This window comes from Acomys minous (assembly GCF_964271855.1).
Source record: "Acomys minous genome assembly, chromosome: 11".
Lineage (NCBI taxonomy): Eukaryota > Metazoa > Chordata > Mammalia > Rodentia > Muridae > Acomys > Acomys minous.
The window spans coordinates 7627603-7646521 of record NC_140492.1 but is presented as its reverse complement, the minus strand read 5'-3'; the positions used below and the strand labels follow the sequence as shown (position 1 = coordinate 7646521).

At 47.2% G+C, this 18919-nt stretch overlaps 1 protein-coding gene across 3 annotated transcripts in view; it reads left to right on the top strand.

Annotated features, from left to right (window-relative positions):
• The window catches only part of EVA1C (eva-1 homolog C), a 68312-nt gene that overhangs the window by 9528 nt on the left and 39865 nt on the right, over positions 1-18919 (top strand). For 2 of the 3 annotated variants that reach the window (XM_084802063.1, XM_084802062.1), the window contains exon 2: positions 13585-13647. The exons of the other annotated variant lie outside the window; for it this stretch is intronic. In XM_084802063.1, the coding sequence (XP_084658189.1) occupies positions 13585-13647 (63 nt within the window). The remainder of the gene's footprint in view (positions 1-13584; positions 13648-18919) is intronic. 3 annotated transcript variants of the gene reach the window in all.

The following is an 18919-nucleotide window of genomic DNA, read 5'->3' as shown; positions in this document are numbered from 1 at the left end:
ATAACTAACATGTGCACTCACAGTTGGACACCGCATAACTTATAAATAAATATACACATACTGGCGGTGTGTCCTCTAAATGTTTTGATTGATGGGTCATCATTAATAAAATGTGGAGATCTTTGGTCTTCCCTCCTTCCTGTGCCATCTTCCTGTGCAGCTTAGCGCTGCAGTGTTCCTGAGAAGGAATTAGTGGAAGGTTAACAGAACAGCATCTGCCCCCTGGCCCATTACCCACCCCTCACTGCCCGCCTTGCCTACTTCTCCCCACCTGTCAGTAAAACTTAGAAGTCCACGCACTTATTATTTGAGCTAAGGAATGGCTCAAGAAAGTAGGGCAAAGGGTTTTTGGACTTTTATGAATGAAAGGCTGTTACTGTTTAAAAGAGGTTGGTTTGTTCCTCTCTCTTGGTAAGGAAGTAGCTTGCTTAGGAGGAGCACAGCTCATGGGCTCTCTAAGATTGTTGAGACTGGAGCACTATGAGAGATGCCCAGATTGGGCCAGCTCAGTTTGGCCCCTGCTCAGAAGGGGGCCCTGTTGCTATTCCCTGTATGTGGCCATCTCCTGTTAAAACTCTGGCCTAGCACAGGCAATGGCCTCCTCACTTGGTTTCCCTCAGAACAAGAAAGCCACACTGATGAGCTAAAAAAATTCTTTTGGCCTATCAGCTGAGAAGCAAATCAGAGACCTCTGTTTTGGATGTATTCTAAGGGCTTCATGTGCCATTTACTCTTCATAACTTTTGTTTTGAAATGAAGATGTCATGTTTAGAAGTTTTCATTTAGGCAGTTTTCTAATATCAAGGGAAGAAAATAATATAAATAAATTCCAAGTGGTTTAAAGTAATTCCACTTTTGTAACACTCATTGCTAATTTTACCAGCCTGCTCTTTCCCAGGACTTACATATATTTCTTATTCCATGTCCTACCTGGAAAAAATAAACACATGGATGCTCCCTACATGGAACCATCAGCAACATGGGGTCACTCGAGATTCATATGAACACACACACAATCTCTCTCTCTCTCTCTCTCTCTCTCTCTCTCTCTCTCTCTCTCTCTCTCTTCTGTGCACAACTTAATTTAAAAATTCACATGGGTGAAATTCTGCTGATTATGAACACACAATTAAAAACATCATACAAGCAATACTCAGCATTAACACAGAGCTCTTAAGAAATCAAAAGGGGGACCCCCAAATCATAAAAGAACAAAGTCCATCAAGAAAAAGAGTACAATTGCAGGAAAGCTAAACTGTAGCTCCTGGCATGAAGAACCCATGGACTGGAGTGAACGTCTTTACAGACAGCACATTAGACACTGTTGAAGAGACTCAGTGACAGGGGAATCCTAGAGAACTTAGTCAGAAGACCTGAAAACAATCTATAAACGCTGGTGAGGAAAGTGATGGGCACACAGGATGGAAAGGACAGTTAACACACACTGGAAAACTCTCCTGAAAGAGAGAAAAGCAAATAAGAAGCAACACAACATCATAGAATCTTAGAATTAGTTTTCAAGAATTGCTGAAAGATTTCATTTTAAGGACCTCATGGGAGGTAATTCGTAGATATGCCAAATCTGTAAAATACTAAAAACAAGCAAACGAAGGGGAAATATTATCTGTAAAGTGCTGGGAGGAAGAGACAGGGAGATAAGTGAAAATCCAAACCACCGGCAGCCTAGAGCTATAGGTGTCAAGCTTTTTACAAAGATGAGTATGAAATGAAATAATAAATATTCACAGAAAGAACTAGTACAGGATGTTCTTCGCATAGCACAGGAAGACTAGAAAGAAGGCCTGAGAAAGCAGCAGTGGTGGACACAGAAGCAGTAAGCACTCAGTTCCCTTTCCCCACAATTCCTGGCTTTGTCTTTCTACTCCGTGGTGTCTTAATCACTCTTCTAGTGCTGTGAAGGGACACCAGGACCAAGACAGCTTATAGAAGAAACCATTGAATTGGGGGTTGCTTAGAGTTTCAGAGGGTTAGGCCCTGCACGGTGCTGCAGAGGTGGCTGAGAACTCTACATCCTGATACAAGCAGCAGGCAGAGAGGGGGAGGGGGGGAGGGGGAAGGAGGGAGGGAGGGAGGGAGGGAGGGAGAGACAGAGACAGAGATGGGGAAGGGGGAGAGAGAGATGAGAGAGAGGGGGAGAGAGAGAGAAAGGGAGGGGCGTGGCAGGCTTTTGAAACCTCAAAGCCCATCCCACAGTGACACACCTCCTCCAATAAGGCCATACTTCCTAATTCTTCTCAAATAGTTTATCAGCTGGGGACTAAACATGCAAATATATGAGCCCTTTTTATTCAAGCCACAAGTGGCATCTCCTCCTCCTCTTCTTCAACAAAGTCTCACTAAATAGATCTGTTGGCCTGGAACTCATTGTGTAGACCAGCCTGGCCTCACAGAAATCTGCCTGTCTCCCAAGTGCTGGGATTAAACCTCTGCTACTGTGCCTGGTTTGCATATCTTTAACCTTAAGAGTGATGCTCTTTTGGTGTCCTTTTTTTTCCTCTCCTAGTACTGGCTATTAAACCCAGGACGTCATGCATGCCAGGCAGGTACTCTGCCACCGAGTTGCAGCCCAGTCCAGATATCTTGTTCTTTTTGTCTAAATGCATGCGACCCTTTCTTGATCAACTTGAGCTCCTCCGCTGATGTACAGCCTGAGACACTCCTGTCTTCTCTCCAGGGGAGCCTCAGTTCTAGGGTGACTCCCCAAGGACAGGTCTGTGGGGAGAGGTAAAGGGACATTGTAGGGTCTCTCAGGTACCAGATGTCAGGTATGACATGTGACCACTCTGTAGAACCGCTATTGTCCTGTTTTTGGTTTCAGTAGATTCACTGGACATAGGAATCATAAGAGAGGAATTTGAAGGATGGATAATCAAGCCATCGAGAGTGCTGACTTCTGTGCCCACAGACCTGGCACAGATCCGCCTGTATACAGATCTTCCATTTCCACATGTCTGACTCACACTTTCTCCAACACCCGTACCCCCAGAGTGCTCAGGCCCCAACACTGAACTTCCTCCACGTTAACAAGTTAGAAGCTGAAGTGGTGCTCCAGGCCACTAGTTTCAACCTGACAGCCAAGTTTTTCAAACCCGGAGCAACCAGGCAACATTAAAATGCGCAAGTCGGGCCTCTGAATCGCAGCCATATTTGCAAATGGTCTGAGTTCATGTGTGCCTCAGATGCCCCGTGAATACAAATTGCCTCATTTGGGGTCAGAGGACCAGGGAGGAGGACAAAATGGAAGAATGATCTCCAAAAGAAATCTTGAATCCGGATGAGTACAACAGAGTGCAATCAGCATTCCTTTGATGATTACAAATTAGTCTCTCCTCCCTCCTCCCCCCCCCCATGTGGGGAATAATCTGGATAAAATAACCCTTTTTGTCTGCAAAGGCCCATGTGCCGCTCGCTCACTCGTGACAGCTGTCAGAGTACTGTTTCAGACTCCAAGGGCGCTCACTATGCCACTGAACCATCTTCTTTCTTTCAAGAGAAAGACTTCTTAAGAATTTCAAGAGAAAATTCTCAGGCTTGACATTATAAATCATTAGTTGTACTGTCCTAAGGAACAAGAGACCTGTCGAGAGCCCCTACCCCCCCACCCCCTGTCTTTTGGGCGGAAGACAGGTGGAAATGAGGGGCGATCTTATCTAGAAACCTATTTGTACAGCCACTGAGGGACCTACTTTAAAAAACACAGACAGTGTGGCAGCCTCTTTCCATTAGGGGAGAAAATGTGTGTTCAGGCTCCTGGGTTGTGTCTCTTTGGTTGTGAAAGGCAAGGCACAGTCATTTGTAACACTGTCTTCAGTTTTCTGAGACGCAACTGACTAAATGTTTGTTCCAAAGCATATGACCGCCAGGCGGTGGTGGTGCATGCCTTTAATCCCAGCGCTTGGGAGGCAGAGGCAAGCGGATCTCTGTGAGTTCGAGGCCAGCCTGGTCTACAAAGCACAAAGCGAGCATAGGACAGCCAAGGCTACAAAAAAAAAAAAAAAAAAAAAAAAAAAAAAAAAAAGAAAGAAAGAAAAGAAAAGAAAAAAAGAAAAAAAGGTCAGACTGGCGGCGGAAGCTCCACCCCCAGCCTTGGATAGAGGAGGACGGAGGATACTGCAAGCTCCTCTCTGTAGGCTGCGAACTTTTTCAGCCCTGCTTTATTTAGAGTTCTTTAATACTTATACCTCCCTTCCAACCCACCTACAGGTGAGGTTAATGGGAACAGGAGAAGTAGACCCTTTTTTTGACTCAGTTCCTTGGAGTGATTTCACCGGTGTAGTCCACAGGATTCCAGCAAACCCGTTAAACAGCAAACCAGCATTTCAGCAAAGGTGACTGCAACCACAGCTGTTGGAACCAGGAGCAGCAAGCAGAACCCGGAGCCTTGAGGCAGCGTTCTCTGGAGCGGTTCTCTCTGGGAGGGTCTCAGTGTAGAGCAAGGAACAGCCAAACAATAGGAAACAATACCAAGACCCAAAGGCCCAGCCTCCTGTTTTGGGCTAATTTATATAATCTCCTCTCAGAGTCTATACTCAGGTGTTTTTTAGCTGGCAAAGACCAAGCCTCAGCAAGAAGCGGTTCCTTTTCTAGTGGATAAACATCACCTGCTCTCTCACAAGTCTGTTCCCCATCCCACGATCAAAACAAAAATATGTTTGCATCTACTACACCTCTCTATGGAACCAACCACATCTCGTGAGCAGATCAGACCCTGTGGTCTCTCCAACCTGATTTACCTCTTTCACTTCCAGGGTCAAGATCCTAATTTCCCCTTTTCACTTAAGCTGGAGCTCCACAGTCCTATGGCTCTTTGTGATGCTTTAGATCAGAAATGTCTCCTCCCAAAGCCTCATTGATTTGAGCACCTGGTCCCCAGTTGGTGCTGTTTGGCAGGTTTAGGAAGTGCGGCCTTGCTAGAGAAAGTATGTCACTGGGGACAGGCTTTAAAAGCTCATAGCCTTGCTTTACTTCTAGTCCCTGCTCTGCTTCATGTATGTGGTTGAAGACATGGGCCCTCAGCTTTGTGCTTCTGCCGCCATGCCTCCCTGCCAAGACTGACTCTTCTACCTCTGGGACCATAAACCAAAACAAGCCATTTTTTTCCTCCAAGTTGCTTTTGGACATACATAGTGTTTTACCACTGTGTATGTAGTTAGTGCACCCCTTAAACCAATCCCGTGAGGCCTGAGGCCAAAGGACTTCCACCACCACCACCACCACCACCAGGACCTCTGTGCTGCTGTGTTTTCACAGCCGGTTGTTTGAGATTGTCAACATTCGCCGAGGTGCCACATGGTCGCAGCCCATGCCGCCCTACCCAGGGAGCCTGAGCTCTCGGAGGTTTAATGAAAATCAGAATGATTTTGTGTCAGGCCCCATGGGGGTGGGCCTGTTCCAATGCACAAGGCCGGTGTGTGGATGTGTCATGCACTCCCCTCCCCTAATGGAGGCCAAGGAAACTGGAGTAGCACAGTAGACTGGTTCCTGTCTCATTTTCCACATGGTTGGAATTTGAATTAAAACAATTATTATTATTATCTACATTATTTACTTATTTGTGTGTGTGAACATGTGGGTGCTATGAATGGAAAGGTTAGGGGACAATTTATGAGAATTGGGATCTTTCTACCCTGTGGGACCCTGGGATCAAACTCATGGCATCAGACTTGGATGCAGGTGCCTTTATCTGCTTAGCCATTTTGGTAGCTCTTCTCTGTCCAGGGTTTTGGGGGGAGGGCGGGTTACTCAGTCCTCCCATGCCCTTTCTTTCCTCTAAAGGACTGGCTTGTGTCTTTGGGACTTTTTCTCTCCTCATTTCAAACCCAACCGTTTGCCACCAGTGGAGTCAACTACAATGCTGCTCTGGGGAGACGTCCAGGCTTGAAGTCTCTGCTTGCTCTAAGCACGAGCAAGGATGAGTTTGCGACACATCTCAGTTATCTTGAAATCTCAGTGAGCAATGGCATGCAGGCTTCAGTCCCATCGGAGTCTTAAAGAGGAAGAGGGAAAGGAAGTCGTAGAGACCAAGAGGAGATCTGCTTTCCTCTGGAGTCTCCTTGTGGGCTTCCTTCCCCCCCTTCCCTGAGGTCACTCCTCCTGTCCCTCTGCCCACATCCCCACCCACCTCTGCACACGCGAGTGCAATCAGCCCCGCATACTGACACACATTGCTTTTAGACAGCAGTGTCTTCCCGGTCATACACTTAGTAGGGCACATGTGGAGCTCACGTGATCTGGACACTAAGTGACACTGTAGGGGCCACCTTGAGTTGAGGGGATCCCACCAACCACCTCCCACTCAGAGGCTGCGAGACCTTCCAGACCATGCTCACCCCGTCACCTCTTTCACAGACAAGTCACAACGCTACTCAAAATATTTCTTTCTGCCAGACACAGAAAATCTACTATTGTTCCCAAGAGAGTGAGCAGGACCACTGGCAGGAACGGGTGTGCAGTATTTGAACAGTCTCGTGACTCAGTACATCTGAATTTCCAAGCATTTTAAGAGCTTTGTCCAAAAAGAGGGAAGGAAAACAAAACCAAAAAAAAAAAAAAAAAAAAAAAGGCCTATTGTATGGTTCTTGGCACTGAAGAAAATAGCAAGCCTGTCAGAACTCTGTTTTGGATTTGGTTTTCAAGTGGGTGATGTAAGAATGCTGTCCAACAGAGAGGGCTTTGCTCATTTTCTCGTTCCCGAGCTTTCGGGGCCCCTGGAGCATACATTTACAGACCCAACTAATGTTGACATTGAGATATTGAAACATCTTTTCTTGTGATTCCTTCCTAATAAAAAAGGCATTGTGTCCTTAGGCAAAGATTAGGATGTTTTTCGATGAGTGTGGCTTACTGAATAAAAGGAAACACACGTTTGAGTGTGTACGCAATATATGTTATACATAATGCGGTTCCTTCTCTGCAGCCTTCCACACACACCAGACTCTGAGGATACTCACGTCCCTCCCCTATAATGTGCCACAGGCTTTGCATGGAACCTGCCTGCATCCCCCACGCGCACACACACCCTCCCACTTATTTAACAATACACAGCACAGTGGAACACTGTGCAAAGCTAATGACAAGAAAATCAGCCTGTAATATTCAGAACAGTCACCATTTTTTCCCCAAGTGTTTTCAGTACCCTGTTGGTTGAGCCCATGGGTGAGGGACCCATGGCTGCATATATTTTTAGAGTTGGATCTTGTATAACTATCCATTTATTTATTTATATATTTTTAAAAATCCCCAATGCCTTTCAAATAGCAGGCCCTGGGCTTCCCTGACACCTTGTCTATTCAGTGTTCACTTCTGGATGTAGATGCCATAAACACAAACAGGAAAAAAATAGGTGTTAAACAGACTCTTCCTTTTCTTCCCTGCATTTGAGTAGTGACTAGTGGCTTTTTTCAACATGTGCACATTTTGTGACAACATGCGTGGCCTCCCTCAGCTCTGTCTTTCCTGTCTGGTCCCACATATCCCTAGCAGAGCAGCTTGAACGTCCTCCCTTCTGGTTTCCAGTAAATTCCTTCTAGCCCTGAAGAAGGTTTTCATTTTGTTCCTATGATAGGGAATGTACCATGGTGTAATACGGAGAACCCATGATGCAACAAGAATTGTTCTAGACTGATTCTCAGATAAAATAAGACCACGGACAAGGTGAGTGTCTGGAACAGACGCACACAGCCCTCCTGGGCCAGGTCATTTGCAGTGAGACAGGCCTGACCGAAAGAAATGCCTCGGGTCGTTACTCCTATGTCAACAGATAAGCACGAGTGGGAAACCTGCGTCTTTAGGAGACGTTCAGAGGTGATCTCGCAGTCCCACAGCCTTCTCTGGGACCTCGCGGCACTCTCTGGAATGTGACTTATTACTGCCAAAGTCTCCGATGAAAGCCTATCTGCACCGCCTACCTTTGCTACCCACGCACTTCCTTTCAATGAGGAGGTAAATTATTAGGTAGGGTTTAGGCAGACTGATGGACTAATTGAGAGCTTTCCTTTAAAGAATGTTAAGTGTTTGCGCCTCGGCCTCACAGGCTGGGATAAAATTGCAGTGTTAGACGCTAGATTGCCCATTAGTGTCATTATCGTTATTAATCAAGCAAGTGGGGAGGGGTGAGCATCATCTGGCCCCGTCTGAACTTCAGTGGACTTGTGTGGGTTTGCTATAGTTATGGGGGGCTGGGAACCACAGGGGAATTCCACAGGACAGCCGCAGCCTTGGCTTATTTCATCAACTGCTGGATCCTTTCTTAAAGCTAGACTTTAGCCAGGTGTGGTGGCGCACGCCTTTCATCCCAGTACTCAGGAGGCAGAGGCAGGCAGATCGCTGTGAGTTTGAGGCCAGCCTGGTCTATAAGAAAGTCCAGGACACCCAAGGCTACACAGAGAGACCCTGACTTGAAAAACCAACAAAGAAAAAAAAAAGAAAAAGAAAAAAAAATTCTTTAATAAAACTATCACCAAACAAGTCGGATGTTAGAATGGAGCTGGCCAACAGAGATACAATACACTCTTTAGATGGAAAATTAAATATTATAATGGCCACTTTAGGGAATTTAAAAGAAGGGGGTGAAGTAACCATCTGTAGTAAATGATCACTGAACTCAGTAATTGTTAAATAGTATCATTCCAGAATGAATCGTGTGCCTGTGTATGTAGCATGCCTGTCCACGTGGCACATGTGTGGAGGTCAGAGGTCAACCTCGATGGCAGTCCTTTCCACCCACAAGGGTCTTTCTTGTTGGTTGTGGCTCTGTACACCAGGCTAGTTGGCCCATGAGCATCCTGGAGTCCTTCTGTCTCTATACTATAGGGCCTCTCACCACAGGACCGGGGTTTACAGATGTGTGCTGCTACTCCTGGCTTCTACATGGTGCTGGGGACCCAAACCCTGTGTTCATGCAAGCCTTTAGCCTACTGAGCTATCTCATGGCCCCACCATGAGGCTTATTTTTAACCAAGAATAGTCTCTACCTCCTGTCACACTGGCATTGGCTACTGGAGTCCCATGTGCTGACTCAACTGTCATTCTGAAGAGAACAGTGTTCGGTTAGCGTTGGGGACAGTGTCTTGTACGTCCAAGAAGCATCAGCAGCATTTTGACCCTAATTAACTGATCCTTTCACTTAGACAGGAACAGTCTTGATTTAGAATAGGCAAGCACTAAAGAAGGAAAAAAAAAAGTATCAAGAAAGTTCCAGAACCTGGGCTTTTGGGTTTCAGGAGAGGGCATAAGGAGTCAGCCTTTGATTCTCCATGGCTCTGCTGAGGGCTCTGCTGAACCCACAGGGTGCACTGCTTACATTAATTAAAATATTTATTACTTAATTTACTTACTGTGCACATGCACATGTGTGCATATGTCCCCTGTGGAAGCCAGAGGTCAACCTTAGCACTGTTCCTCAGGAAACATCGACCTCGGGTTTTTTGAGATAGTTTCTTTCATTGGTTTGCCAATTTGGTTTGAGGACATCCGACCATGAAGACTTCTGCCTCTGCCTCCCCAGTGCTGGAACTGCAAGCACATGCCACCTGCCTGACTTCCTGCCCATGCCCCCTCCCCCGCCAGTGTTTTATGTGGGTGCTGGAGAACAAATTCGGGCCCTCACCCTTGAATGGCAAGCCCTTTGCTGTCATCAGCCAGGCCCCTCGTTGCACACTTCTGTCCCCCGTCAAAACACGGCAGCTCCCTCTTTCTAAGCTTTCACAGCTCCATCCATCCTCTCCTCTGGGAATAATGGCTTCCAGATCAATCCCAGGGAAGGTTTCTGTTAAGGTGACATCCTACTGAGCATGCCTGGTAAGTCGGTTTGTTACAGCCTATTGCTAAGCTCCAGGTCAAACGCAAGTTCACGGTTTCCAAGAGCCCTCGCACCTGTCAACAGGAGGCAAAGACCATCCCCACAGCTGAAACGAACTTTGATTAGTAACTGATCAGACTTGGCTTCCTTCTCTGCACGTGGAGTTATGTGTTGGCACAGGCTGCGGGGGTGCTGTTCAATGCTTCACACATGGCCTCCCAGGCCTCCCTGCTGGCCCCTGAGTGGAAGAGGCCTGGCAACGCCCTTCTCTGCACATTGCTGCTGGTATGTCCGCCCGTGGTCGTCATTAGCAGCTTATCTGAACGTGTTGTTCCCTTTTTCATGTTTTCTTTTCTTACTTCATCTGCTTACTTTCACCTGGGCCGCAAGTGCTGCTGGGAAAACATTGGTTGTGGAGATTGGAGCCACAGCAGTTTCAGGCTCCTGACCTCGGGCTGTCCTCCTCTGGGCACTCTCCCACATAGCTGTGAAGGAAGCAACAAGCAATGGGGGGAAACGACATCAAAGATGAACCCTTTCACAGAGCTGAGGTGGACAGAGCGGCTCATAGGCCTTGACTTGTGTCTCTACCAAGAGACATGGACTCCTAAGCCCCGCCTACTGCAGCTTGTGGCCTTCTTTGGAGATGGAGCCTTGGTACAGGTGATCGAGTTAGAATGACGGATTTGGGTTGGGCCTTCCTCCAACATGACTGATGCCCTCACACAAGGGAGACTTGGACGCACAGACACACATGTACATGTGGACGCACAGACACACATGCACATGGGAAAGATGCCCATGTGGGAGAATGGGGTTGTACTGCCATGAGCCGAGGACCTTTCAGAAGGTGGAGGGAAGGCCCGGATAGGATCCCTGCCTAGAGCCTTCAAAAGAAACATGGCGCAACCATGGCTCACACTTCTAGTCTTCAGAAGTCTGAGAGAATGGGCTCCTAATGCTCTGAGCCTTCCCCTTTCTGGCACTTTGTTACCACGACGGGGGGGGGGGGGCAGGGGGGGTTGGAGGGGTGGGGGAAAGGCAATACTGCCGAGGTCTGAGCACGAATAGCTGCTCACTTGATCTCCATGACTCAAGGAGTTACAAGCTGTTTTCTGTGTTTGATAACAGACACCTGCGGTGCAAAGGTCAAACAATGTATTCAAGGTCACATGAGCTAATAAATTCCCATTCTGGTCTGCTCTGTATTACTCCCTGGCTTGCCTCCATTGTCCTCTCATTCCTTCCTATTCCCCCTGTTACCCCCATGTATGTATGTATGTATATACATATACACATATACATATATATACATGGTATATATACACATGTGTATGTGTATATATATATATATATATATATATATATATATATATATATACACACACAAACACACATACATAAATATATATATTTGCACTATGAAGACCAGGCGGCCCTTGCACCTACAGAAATCCACCTGCCTCTTCCTGGAGCTCACCAAGTAGCTGGGGTAGCTTCCAGAAAGCCCCAGGGATGCACCGTGTCTCTAACTTCCCAGTGCTGGGAGTTCAAGTGTGTGCTGCCACACTTGGCTTTTTTTTTTTTCGTGGACTCTGGGCCTCGCACTCAAGTCCTCGTGTTTGTGAGACAAACATCTTACTACCAGCTATCTCTCCAGCCCTAAATGCAGTTTCCCTTCATCTCCACCAATCGGTGCATGGTCCTTTCTCTCTCTCTCTCTCTCTCTCTCTCTCTCTCTCTCTCTCTCTCTCTCTCTGTCTCTTTCTCTCTCTCTCTGTGTCTCTGTCTCTGTCTCTGTCTCTCTCTCTGTCTCTCTCTTTCTCTCTCTCTGCTGAGCATTGGAGATATTCCCAACATGCCTTTGAAACAATCTGCAAAGGCAGAGGTACTCAGTGATTCGTATTCCGAAAGCCTGCTCCTGGGCCTAAGGGAGGAGCTCTTTCACCCTGGCAGCCTCTCCCAGGGATAAGTTGAACAGCACGTCCCGTTTGCTGGTACATATTCAGGCGAGCTCCGCCATTCACGGGTTTGCCTTTTGCAAACTTGCCCACTCGTTGATCTATTTCCAGGACATGGGAAGAGAGACGACAACTTTGAACCTTCTGATACACACATCTCAAGTGACATCGACAAGGCAACACTGCCTTCATGTCAACAAGCAACAGTGCTGTGACTGACAGTGGCTATGGGCACACAAAGCCTCATTTACGCACGGTTCTAATGAGTTCTGGCAAACGGGATCTGCTGTTCAACTTATCCAGCCTGAAGGAGGCCAGGAACCAAGACTTGAAAAAGAAAGTCCGGGCCTGGTGGTGGACAGAGCTGACATGGCAGGGGCTCAGAGGGGAGGGTTGTTGGTCACGCAGCGGTCACCAAAATGAGGCAACAGGTGTAGAGCAGCAAGCATAGATGAGGGCAGCCAGGGAAGCTGGGCTCTGAGCAAGAATGAAGGAAGTCTAGGGTCCCGGGGCCACTCCCTGCCCCAGAGTCCTCCGATGCTGGAGGAGGCTAAAGCAGGCTCTGGTGTGTGTGCCAGGGAATCAATTAAGGATGAATGGAGAGCTCCAGGCCAGGCCAGCCTAATTACTGTGCAGGCACCCGGATTTCTTTTCATTTACTGACTATCAGCCCTGCCTCCCGGTGTCTATGAACTACAAGGGGAGTGGGAGGGTGGGAATGTAATGGGTTATCCAGATTCAGAGACGAAACCAAAGACCTGGAGGCTGGCTGGCTGCTCTGCCCAAATTGTCCACTGAACCCAGGTGGTGGCTGCGCCAAACACAGCCAGCCAGTCATCTAAGTTGTACAGACCACATTCAAACCCCGAGATTGGTTGGTTGGTTTTTCTAGACAGGGTTTCTCTGTGTAGCTTTGGCTGTCCTGGAACTCGCTTTGTAGGCCAGGCTGACCTTGAACTCACAGTGACCCACCTGCCTCTGCCTCCCTAAGTGCTGGGATTACAGGCGTGTGCCACCACCCTCATCGGGATGTTGGTTATGTGAGCTGCTTAGGAACATGGGTTATCTGGTCAGGAAACCTGCCTTGCTTTCCACATCCAAGAGCTTTTTGGGGCTTAGAATATTACTGTCTAAATGTCATCATCCCTAACCTGCAAAACAAACAAACAAACAAATAAACACCTGCTTTCATTAACATGAGAAATGAGATTACCATATAATTTTCCAATTAGCTGATGAGGCACAAAAGACATACCCCTAAGTCTTACTTTCTTCCTTGATCATCTTATCCATCCTGAGTGGGCAGAAGGGAGCCCTCAGAGCTATCAGCACTGGATGCTGTTCAGGGAGTAGGCAGGGAGGCTGCACCTTCCAGCCCCCTCCCCGCCCCCACCCCGTGTCTAGGCTTTAGGCTCTCTGGGTCTTGTTGATTGGTCAGTGACCCTGAGCGTTGTTTCTGAGAGCCTTTTGTTGGGCATAGGCAGAGAGCTGCAAATTTGGCCAACTCCAAGCGGAGAATGATCAAGGGTAGATTTCATATCTGAGTTTTTAAGTGCTGGTAAAAGTCGCATTAAGTTATCGAGTGCACTGCAAGCCCAGCTCCCTCGCCAAGTGGCTCTGTCGTGTGGGGATTACTCTGCGTCCCGAAGAAAAGAAGAAGTGTTTTGTTTAGATGCTGGGGGGGGGGGAGGGGACGCGGGGATTGATCCAGTTTCTTTTAAACTAATCTAACCCAGATGGTACTCGCTGAATAGCTTCCTGGGGTTGGTACCTGGTTACAAAACAAGGTGTTCATTTTTATAGGGACGGAAGACTTTGTCTGGAGAAGCGCAGAGGGGCTCCTACCAGACCTGTTGGAACCAAATAGTGAGTGTGATCTAAAGATGGTAATTTCAGACTAACACAGCACATTCAGAGTAATTGTTTAGGGTAATCATTTAATGGATTGATCTATATCCTCTTCCCCTGCCACTCATAGCCTTTCCTCTGTGTTCATGGTGCCTGCATCTGTGGATTCAACCAGCACTACATCGAAGACACACACACACACACACACACACACACACACACACACACACAAACAAACAAAACCCAAAACCCCGCATGTGTACTGAATATGTACAGACTTTTTTGTTTAACACCTCCTAAATAACATGGTGTAAAAACTACATACAAAGCATTTTGATTATGTATTGTAGTTGGCAGCCTAAGTGATCAAGAAATAGTTTAACATATATGGGAGAATGCATGGGTTCTACGAAGCTGTCATGTGGCTTTGTCTGTTGGTTTGGCTTTGGAAATGGAGTCTTGCTATGTAGTTCTAAATCACTGGCTTTAAACCCATTCTACAGCCCTGGCCGTAGAACTTATGGCCAGTTTTGCTATCTTTCTGTGGTTTCCTGGTATCACATAGGGGACCTGAGTTCTGAGGATTTGGGTATTTGCAGGCCTTTCTGGGACCATCTCCTGTGCATTCCCAGGGATGGCTGCTCACACATACACGCAGCATACAGTAGAGAGAAATCTGCAAGTACTGAGGGCTTCTGAGGACCCAGCTCTGGCTCTGCTAGGTTCCTCATCTGCTCTCTTGCTCTCATTAAAAAACCACACACACACACACACACACACACACACACACACACACACACACAACCACACACATGGGGGCTGGAGAGATGGCTCAGAGTTAAGAGCACTGACTGCTCTTCCAGAGGTCCTGAGTTCAATTCCCAGCACCCACATGGTAGCTCACAACCATCTATAAAGTGAACTAATGCCCTCTTCTGGCCTGCAGGTATACATGCAAGCAGAGCACAGTATATATAATAAATAAGTACGAAGCGACAGACTTCTCAGGATGTATCCCTGAACTTAAAGAGGCTTTTCTAAAACAGTTTAGACTGTGTATATGTGTGGAGGCTAGGGTGGGCATGTGCACATCTGGTACAGGTGGCTGAGGAGTGCAGAAGAGGGTGTCAGATCACCCTACAGAGGGGCTGAGAACTGAACTCGGCTCCTCTACATGAGCAGTGCATGCTCTTAACTGATGCACTCACGTAGAGATCTCTCCAGCCCGTATCCCTGTTTTAAAGGGATGCATAGTTGTATATGTGTGGATGTCCATGAAGAAAACATCCACTTAAGGCATATGTGAATCTATAGGGGGAAGTCTAGAACTCAGTAAATCAGTGGCCAGTGTACAGAGACACAGAAGAAAAGTCCAGGGCAAGTGTGGAAAAGCCTCCAGGTGGGAAGACGGTACAATTGGCTGTGACATGGTGCCCCTCAAAGACGGGGCACTCCTCATAGCTTAAAACAGGAAAGCCACAGAACCAAGTGCTCCCATCACATGGAAGCCGATAATTATTAGGATTATTTTTTCCACATTGAGACATTTGGGAATACTTGAATTCTGAGTGCTATTGAACAGCATATGGGGAAAGTTTATGTTTTATGCCTTTGGCAATAGGATTGTTTGGTTTTAAGACAACAAAGCAGTTTTATTGTCAAAGGAAATAGTTGTTATGTTGAGGAAGGGTGCCTGAGAACTGACATCAGGCATTCGAAAGGCTCATTTGTGCATGTGCGTGTGCGTGTGTGTGTGTGTGTGCATGCGCGCGCGCGTGTATCTGTGTCTGTGTGCTTGTTTCTCTGTGTCTATGTGTGTGTGCCTGTATGTGTGTCTGTGCCTGTGTGTCTGTGTGTGTTTGTGTGTATGCCTGTGTGTTTGTCTCTGTGTGTGTATGTGTGTGTGTTTCTCTGTGTCTGTGTCTGTGTCTGTGTGCCTGTGTGCTTGTGTATGTGTCTGTGTATGTGTCTTGTGTCTGTCTATGTGTGTGTGTGTTTGTTTCTCTGTGTCTGTGTGTCTCTGTGCCTGTGTGTATATATCTGTGTGTTTGTTTGTATGTGTGTGTGTGTGTGTCTATGTGTGCATACATGCCTTTCAGCACCCTCATACTTGAGGCAAATACCTCTGAAAACATTACATTTCGCATATTGATTGCTCCTTCCATTTTTTGTGGCAAACCTCTTTTTGTTTTTCTGTCTTTTTCTTGTTCTTTGTTTTGTTTTGTTTTTGTTTTTTCAAGACAGGGCTTCTCTGTGTAGCCTTGCTGTCCTGGATTCATTTATAGACCAGGCTGGTCTCGAACTCACAGCCATTCACCTGCCTCTGCCTCCCGAGTGCTGGGATTAAAGGCGTGCGCCACCACACCTGCCTCTGTCTTTATCTTACTAGTTCACTTTTTAAATACTGTGACGAAAATACTCCAAACTAGGCAATATTATACCAAAAACAAACAAACAAACAAAACAAAAAACAAAAGAGAAGTTTTGGATGGCTCATAGTTCAAGATCAAAGGCCAACATCTGGTGCTGATCTCCCTACTGAAGGAAGCTTGATTCATCACAGGGCACCTCAGGCCCAGGTGTTTCTATTTCTTCCTTCTCGTTCTCTTCTTATGTAGCAGCCAGTATCGAATTGTGGGGGCGCTACTCTAATAACATTAACTAAGCTTAGCTACCTGCCTCTGAACTCTGTAGTCTGATTAAGTTTCTAATCTCTTAATCCCTCCAAATAATAATTAGAGTTCCACCTGAACCCATGGGGGACACATACAAAGCCTGTGCAAACCATTGCCCTGGTGTCCTCAGTCACCAATGCTCTCTCTACCCAGCTTTCCTGTCACCTCTTCACAGCTGTAAAGGAAGCGCAATCCTACCGTTACACAGAGGGAGAGGAGAGACATAGCAGCAGGAACAAGCGGCTTCTCATCAGAGCCGACTAGGGAAGGTGCTGGAGCTTGTGTTCCCTGCATGGAGCTCACAGCCTCACTGCTCCCCAGAGTGGGCTCTCCAGAGCATCACCTTAGCCAGGCCCCCCCTTCCCCCCCCCCCCCCCCCCCCGTCCTCACCCCTCTCACACTCAGCATTCCTCAGTTTCCCAGCATTGCTCATACAGTGGTTAGCTCTCACGCGTGTCTGAAGCTTGGACTTGGCCTTTAATCCTCTGCTTCCCTCCCACCTTCACTGGCTCGCTCACGAGGATTGCAAAGCTATATGGGACTCTGCAGTCTTCCCTGTGAGGTCTTGACACTGACTGTGTTTGATGGAGTGCAAGTGAGCGAGCGCTTAAGAGTGTTGTGTTGGGCTGGAGAAATGGCTCAGCGGTTAAGAGCTCCATCTGCTCTTCCAGAGGTCCTGAGTTCAATTCCCAGCAACCACACGGTGGCTCATAACCATCTATTGTGATATCTAGTGCCCTCTTCTGGTGTGCAAGTGTACATGCAGGCAGAGCACTGTATATGTAATAAATAAATAAATCTTAAAAAAAAAAATAAGAGTGTTGTGTTTAATGCGCTAGCACAAAAAGGTGCATTTCACTCATGCACATACCCATGTTTGCACACATACGAGTGATGTATTTTATGTACACATGCATATCCATGCGCACACACAGGAATGACGTATTTAATCTGCATCTTTACATGCTTCATGCAGCTAATGGGTCTGTGTGCCTGCTCTGACCAGGGGGTCTCCGTGCATGTGGCATACCTGGCTCTGAGGAGTTCTGCAAAACACTGTGTTGACCTTGTTTTTGTCCATGACACCCCCAGCTTTTGCTGTGAAACCTGCCTCCTGCTCTACATAACACATGTTAGAAACCAGCCATTATGATTCTGGTGTGTCCGGTCACTGCACTGTTTACGTACAAGGGAGTTTTCACTGACAGAGTGATGAGTGTGCTCTCAGAATGACTTTCCATAGAGAAAGCCTTGCCTTCTTCATATCTTTACTTAAAATTTTTATACATTTGTTTCTTTGTGTGAGGGCCATGCAAATCACCTCAGCACTTACTGGCTTGAGGAAGGAAGGGTTTATGTTGGCTTGTGGTTTGAAGGCAGAGTCCTCTGTGGCAGGGAAGGCACGGCAGCCCAGGGTGACACAGATGGTCACATTGTATCCAGTCAGGAGGCAAAGAGCTATGTGGGAGGCCAGTCTCAATTTCTTCTTTTTTCTCATTTAAAATTTTGTTTCTTCTTACTTTTCTTTTGCTTGCTTATTTGTTTCTTTGCTTCTTTTTTCTTTCAGGGGAGGGTCTGGTCCTGTGTGAATGTATGCGCATGTGTAATTGGTGCATAAATCTTTGTGTCTGTACACTGAGCCCAGAAGAAAGCATCAGGTGTCTCTCTCCATCACTCTCCACCTATTCACTAAGGTGGGGGAAGCAGGGCTCACACTTCCTCAGCTACCCTGGAAGTCAGCAAGCCCCAGTGATACCCCTGCTGCCCCACTTCGAGCTGAGGTACAGGCACTGATGGCCTCACGATGGCTTGGCCAGTACTCCTAATCAGACCCTGGATCCTGGGATGCTGCCGTCTGCATGGGGCTCCTCTTTCCTCCTCACAGACATGCCTACTGACGATGAATCTCGAATACCATCAAGATGAACTTGTTTGTTTGTTTGTTTTTTCAAGACAGGGTTTCTTGTGTAGTCCTGGCTGAAGATGAACTATTACAGAACACTTCTGACCAGGCATCCGGGATGCAGAGCACTCTGTCCCTGACACTACCACTCCCAGAGCCCTGTCCTGTCCTTTATCTAATAAAGTAGCAAACCATCTTTTGTATAAACAATAAGCTTTAAGCAGAGGTCATTTTGAGAAGTACTTTGAAGTTGCAGTCAGCTGGATGGGATGCTCAGCAGGGCTCTGGGAATCGGAGGCCTGATGGACAGGAAGTTTCAAGGAGATGTCCAAAGGGATCTTAGTGGGGTCCCTTGCCTAGCACACTTCAGAATAGATGCTGGCCCTCCCAAAGGAACTACCCTGGGTGCCTACAGGATGTTGAGACCCCCATAAAGAAACTCTGAACTACTGGTGCTTGTCACTGTCAGGCTGCCTCCCTGCATGCCGTGCGAGGATACACTGACCCACAGCCTGTGAAGCTGAGGCCTGAAGGCAGATGAACAAGAATCACTCACAGCTGGGCATGGTGGCGCACGCCTTTAATCCCAGCACTCAGAGGCAGAGGCGGTGGATCGATGTGAGTTCGAGGCCAGCGTGGTCTGCAAAGCAAACCCAGACAGCTAAGATAATATAGAGAAACCCTGTCTCGAGGAAAGGAAAAAAGAAAAAGA